At 62.1% G+C, this 5,670-nt stretch overlaps 1 protein-coding gene across 1 annotated transcript in view; it reads left to right on the top strand.

Annotated features, from left to right (window-relative positions):
* SHISA8 (shisa family member 8) overlaps window positions 1–4,378 on the top strand; it is a 12,135-nt gene extending 7,757 nt beyond the window's left edge. The window contains exons 3-5 of the mRNA XM_049626731.1: window positions 1,925–2,147; window positions 3,112–3,258; window positions 3,673–4,378. Of these exons, the coding sequence (XP_049482688.1) occupies window positions 1,925–2,147; window positions 3,112–3,258; window positions 3,673–4,067 (765 nt within the window). The 3' untranslated portion in view covers window positions 4,068–4,378. The remainder of the gene's footprint in view (window positions 1–1,924; window positions 2,148–3,111; window positions 3,259–3,672) is intronic.
* Window positions 4,379–5,670: the final 1,292 nt, after the last annotated feature.

Below are 5,670 nucleotides of genomic sequence, written 5' to 3'. Positions count from 1 at the left end.
CCCCCCCCCCCCCCGCCAGGCAAGCGTCAGGGTCTCTCCCTGTGTAGAAAGAGGCCTGAAACGTGGGGGACACAGATTTGTTGCCGCTGAGGCCAGGACGGGTGTTGGCTGAGTCTGAGCTTTGTGTGAAGCGGGGGTCTATAGGACCCGGGTTCCCTTTCTCAGCTAGAATGGGGACTCTGGGATTCTGTGTCCTCACCCTGAAACTCTCACCGACACCCACACACTCACACACTCACATCCCCCCAGCCACCCCCATGTCTTGGGGCCTGTGCCCGCCTCACCTACCCAGATCTAGGCTCCTTTTGGATACGCGACAGGCTGGTATTTAGAGGTGACAATAGAAGCCCCCAGGCCTGGGTGCTTCCCACCTCATAGACTTGAGGGGCAGGGGATGAGGGCTTCCTAGGCACTCCGCAGCACCTCTGTCTCCCAGACCACCTAGCCCACCCCCTAGTAGACAGCTGTAGGGCAGAGCTGGGGGGTGCTGGCCTCAGCTACTGTGCTGCCTCGGGCGATGTGGAGGCTCTCATCCTGGCTTCTGGATGCTACGGGGGCAGGCCCTGAGTTTGGAGTCCCTCATGCAGGGCCAGGAGGAGAAGACAGGGCATGTCCTTGATTACAACGGGGCAGCAGGAGCTGAGGGCCGTGGCGGTGTAGAGCGGTGGCTTGGGCAGTCTAGCTGATGTGTCCACCTAGAACCCACTTCATCCACAGGGGACAGTGAAGCAGGTCTGGTGATGCTTTAGGAAGAGCTGGCCCACTCCCGATGTGCTGTGTGGCCTAGGCCAGTCCCTTCCTCTCTCTGGGCTTCAGCTCCCATATGCCCTCTTTTTTCTCCTCTGGGGAGACCTGAAGCCCAACTTGAGCTCATGTGTGGGCATGTGCTGAACCCCCGCCCTCTCCCCAAGTCTCACCCTTAATTCTGCCGTGTTGAGGTCGACGGTCAGCGCCCCTCCAGCTCAGAGGGCTGAGAAGGGAGTTGGAGTCTGTCCCTAGAGAAAGCTTGTGCTGAGGCCCAGAGGCATGAAAATTACTCAGGTGTTTGGGAGAGCTGGCAGGTGCGGGCTTGCACAGAGATGAGGCCACAGGGGTGGGCAGCTGAGGAGTGGGCAGGACAGGAGGCTTTCAGCCAAACAGTACCTACCCTAGGTGTCGCACCTCTCGTGTGCTTCTTCACGAATCAGCCATCTGAGTCCTCAGCACCTCGGTCTCCCCCACCCCGCCCCGCCGAGGTGGGAAGGTCAGAGTGAGCCAGAAGAAAATCGTGGATTCTGGGCACCAAAGGCAGCTGGCCTGAAGGCTGTGTCTGGCTGTCTGCAGGGAAGGCTCAGTCAGACGCTGTCACAGCTGGGTGGGGCTGGGTGTCCTGGTACCAGGCAGGTGGCTGCCCAAGGTCACATAGTCTTTGGCGCTAGGCTTCCACCCTGGGCTCTCCTGGCTCCTCCCTCCCCTTACGTCTGTTCTCCCCTCTGTGCCTGTGTGACAGCTTTGTCCCGGGGGACTCGGCAGAAGCCCCTGCTGCAGGAAGGGAATTAGGTTAAGCAGATCAGGAAGGCTTCCTGGAAGAGGAGGGATTCCGGTGGGGTTTGAAGAATAAGTAGGAGTTTTGCAGAACGAGATGGAGGAAAAGATTGTTGGCCCAGGGAGCAGTGCAAGCAAAGTCCAGGAGGCTGGTGCACTTGAAGAGCTTTCGTTGGGAGAGGAGGCTCCACTCGGAGTGTCTTGGAGAATGGACTGTGGGAGCGGGGGAGTCTTTGGAAAACAAGGTAGCCCTGGTGACATGTGACCCCATTAGAGTTTCCTCACCTGCTCTGGAAGTGGCCATGTGTTGGGGCCACAGGTCATGCCTGACAGTGGAGACTAGATGTGTGAGAACAATCACAGGGAAGAAGGGGGGCCAGATGGGTTGAAAGGGTGACAGTGGTGGGAGGGCTGGCCTTGGGTAGGCCAAGGCCTGGCCAGTGGGGAAGCAGGAGGTTGGGGGGACTGCCTCTCATCACTCTTCCCCCACAGGACACTGACAGAACTTCTGAAGCAGCCGGACCCCCAGGAGCCGCTGCCTCCACCTCTGGGCCCACCTCTGGGTAGCTGTGTCCAGGTGCAGATGGGGGATGGCCTCCCCAGGGGCTCCCCCAAGAACACAGGTGTGCAAGCTGGTGGGCCAGCATATGTCGATCCACAGCACAGGCCTGGGAGCAGAGGAAGGGGTGTGTTGAGGGGTAAGAGGCTCTTAGCTCTTTCACAATTGGAACGAGCTGCCTGCCTCTGCAGGCGTGTGAGTCGGGGCTGGGCAAGCCGGTCAGCTCCCCTTGGTGGAGGGAGACCCTCTGAGGTGTCCAGCAGCTTCCGGTCAAGGGGACTCTGTGAGGAAGCTTCCAGATTCAGGGATCTGGAATCAGGCTGTGGTTCTAGGCCTTGGCTCAGTGCCCCGGGGTCAGCTTCGCACCAGCCTGTGGACGCCTGTGGGCCTTTTCCTCCAGGCTGGAGCTTCCCTCTTGGGCTCTAGCCGGTGAGGCGGCAATCCCGCTCCCCTCCCCTGTATGGGTTCTAATTTTCAGACGTTAACTCCATCTCCTGAGAAGCAGGTCCTGGGACCCGATGCCTGGCCCAAGCTGAACATGCTGAGGAGTCATCCATCAGGCTAGCACCCACTCAGGGCTGGCTGCTATTTTTTTTTTTTTTTTTAATTTTTAAATGTTTATTTATTTTTGAGAGAGACAGAGACAGACTGTGAGCAGGTTAGGGGCAGAGAGAGAGGGAGACACAGAATCCGAAGCAGGCTCCAGGCTCCCAGCCGTCAGCACAGAGCCCGATGCGGGACTTGAACTCACGAGGTGTGAGATCATGACCTGAGCTGAAGTCAGAGGCTCAGTCGACTGAGCCACCCAGGCGCCCCAGGGCTGGCTGCTATTAATCGCGTTATTCTGAGCCAGGCCCTTTTCCAGGCGTTGGCGATTCTGCCATCAGGTTAGGTTTGGCTCTCAGTCCCGCCCAAGTAACCATCCCCCAAGTTCTCACTGGGGAGGGGGCCGCGAAGAGGTGGTCGTGCAGGTGGAGAATGTCCTCCTGTCAGCAGGCCGGGTCTCCTCTTCCCCCTCCCCGCTCCAGACAAGAAACGCCCCAACAACGTGCCCCTGGGGTCAGCGACACCAGGACCCCTGCGTGGCCCCAGGCTGCAGGACGGCGGCAGCATGACGCTGCAGAGGGACTACGCCAAGTACGCCACCCTCAAGGCAGCCGCGCTCAAGGCCGCAGGTGAGTGGCCGGGTCTGTGCGGGAGCGCCTGGCGCCCCGGGTATCCAAGCTCCTAGATGACAAGGCTTGGGTCCTGGTTCGAGTTCCACAGTTGCCAGCCTTGCGGGTCAGCGCTCCAGCCAAATATTGTATCGGGCCTACGCAGCCAGTCGGCTCCCGCGCCTCGGCCGTGTCGCGCACCCTCGCCGGGCCACCAGGCTGTACCCCACCGAGCCCGGGGCGTGAAAACCCGCGTCTCCCAAGGCGGGTCCCGGGCCTGTCCCGCCCGCGAGGCCTGACTTTCCCTGTCCCACCCAAGAGAGGGCTAGGCCCCGCCCCCGAGGCGTGGCTTCTCCCTGCCCCGCCCCGGGGCCGCTGGGACCCCGCCCCCCGGCCCTGACCTCGCCCCCTGGCTCGTCCCCACTATCCCCGCAGAAGCCACCCCGCCGGACTTCTACCAGCGGTTCCCCGCGACCGAACCTGCCCCGCTGACCGTCCCGGCGCGGCCCCAGCGGCCCCGCGAGGACTTGCCGGCGCTGCTCGACGCCTGCCCCTGGGCCCCGCCGGGCTACGCGCCCCCCGCCGGCCTTGCTCCTTCGGGCCACTACAAGGCCTGGATCGCCGGCCGCCTGGCCCGGCCCGCCCCCCGCGGCCACCTGGCGGCTCAGGCCTCCCCCGCACCCCGGCGGCCCGGCCACGCGCCCCGGCGCCAGTTCAGCGTGGAGAAGCCGCCCGAGGCCTTCGGCCCGCAGCCCCCTGGACTTTACGGCAGTGCAGGCCGCGGGCCCCGGCACCTGAGCACTAACAGCAAAGCTGAGGTCACCGTGTGAAGACAGCCGCTGGTTCTCCCGAATCATCGCAATCTCCGGGGCGCCCTCATCTGCCTGGAGGCCGCCGTGGGCCGGTTCCCGGGGCCCATACCGTGGGGGAGGAGAGGCGCCGGCCGTGCCTGCCCTCATGCCTGCCCAAACTGGACTGGGGCCTTGGAGCCTGCAGGGCTAAGAAGGGGCCCGCTGGGTGAGGCCAGTGGTTCTGTCCTTGGGGCCTTAGGGCCAGGGTTCCTCGTGTAAATATAAAGCCTTTTCTGTGGCTCCCATCCCTGAGAATAAAGGAGCCCCAGCCTGGCTCTGAGAGGCACGGATGGTGGAAGCATTGGTCATTGACTGGACAGACGGCGGTACGGGCAGAGGGCACAGCGTGTGCAAGAGCAAAGGACTGCTCCTGAGAGCTGGCGGGCAAGTGTCCTGGGAGCCAGGGAGAGGTGGCTGGAGAGGGTAGTCAGGGCTGAATGCCAAGCTTAATGTCCATACCAGTGGGAGCCATGGGGGAGGGAGCACTTGGGCCCCAGCCACCTGGAGGCTCCCGAGCACAGGGGAGAGGGCTGTGGGGAGCCTGAGGCCCCCTGGAGGGTCCATGCCCCTTACTGGAGGTGAGCCCCTTCCGGCCAGTCACTCTACATCTTGAGTTGGTTAAACCTAGCTGATTCTCACTGACACGGTCTGGCCCTGAGCCGGCACCTGGCTTGCAGGCCACTTGGCCAGCTTGGTCCAGGGCCACCCCCCTAATGGGTGTGGGCAGTGGGCCAAGTGGACAGCTGGTGCTCAGGATGGGGGAGCCTCCTCCCAGTAGCTGCTGTAGGGGGGAAAGGGGATGGGGATGCTGGACGCGGAGCCTTGGCAGTGACCCCACCGGGGTGCTCACACAGGCTTGCATTGCCAGCTCCCCCTTCCTGCCAGGTGGGCTCTGGGTAGCTGGCTGTGGCTCAGGGCAGTGCCAGCAGCCTGGGTGCATCGAGTTCCTTTGTGCCAGGGATGGTTGGGAGGTTGAGGTCTGGGTTATGTCCCTCACTGTGTGACCTCAACGAAAGCCACCCAGTTGGGCCTCTGTTTCCCTCCTGTGTGCCCTAGGCATGATATATATATATATATATATATATACTGTTTTAATAACAATGGCCACCATCTATTGCTGTTTCTTTTATTTAATCCTTGCAAAAGCCCTATGGGTGTGTGGCTTTACAGATGAGGAAATTGAGGTTTTGAGACCCAAGTAACTCGCCAAGGTCACCCAGCTGATTAGGACTCCTGTCCTCTGCCGCTGTGAACCTGATGAGCGGCAGGCAGGGCACTGTGGGGAAGAGGAAAGGTATGAACGTGTGTGCCGGCAGGGAGGGGCTCCGCTCCGGGGGTTCGTGGTCTCAGATCTTCCTCCTGCCGCGCGGGGCCGCCCTGAGGCCCCCCAACCCCCAGCTCTTCACCTGTAACAGGGCCCGCCTCACTAGCTCTTCTGGCTTTTGAGGAAACCAAGGCTCAGAAGCCCCAGGACAGAACAGGGTCAAGAGTCTACGGTCCTGCCTGCAGTGAGGGCCCAGTGGCGTTAGGGGAGAGAGCCCTCACACCCTCAACTGGGGGTACGGTGCCCCGGGGCCTGTCT

This window comes from Panthera uncia, chromosome B4, assembly GCF_023721935.1.
Source record: "Panthera uncia isolate 11264 chromosome B4, Puncia_PCG_1.0, whole genome shotgun sequence".
NCBI classification, from domain to species: domain Eukaryota; kingdom Metazoa; phylum Chordata; class Mammalia; order Carnivora; family Felidae; genus Panthera; species Panthera uncia.
Note: the sequence above shows the minus strand (reverse complement) of the source record. Positions and strands in the feature narration are given on the sequence as shown.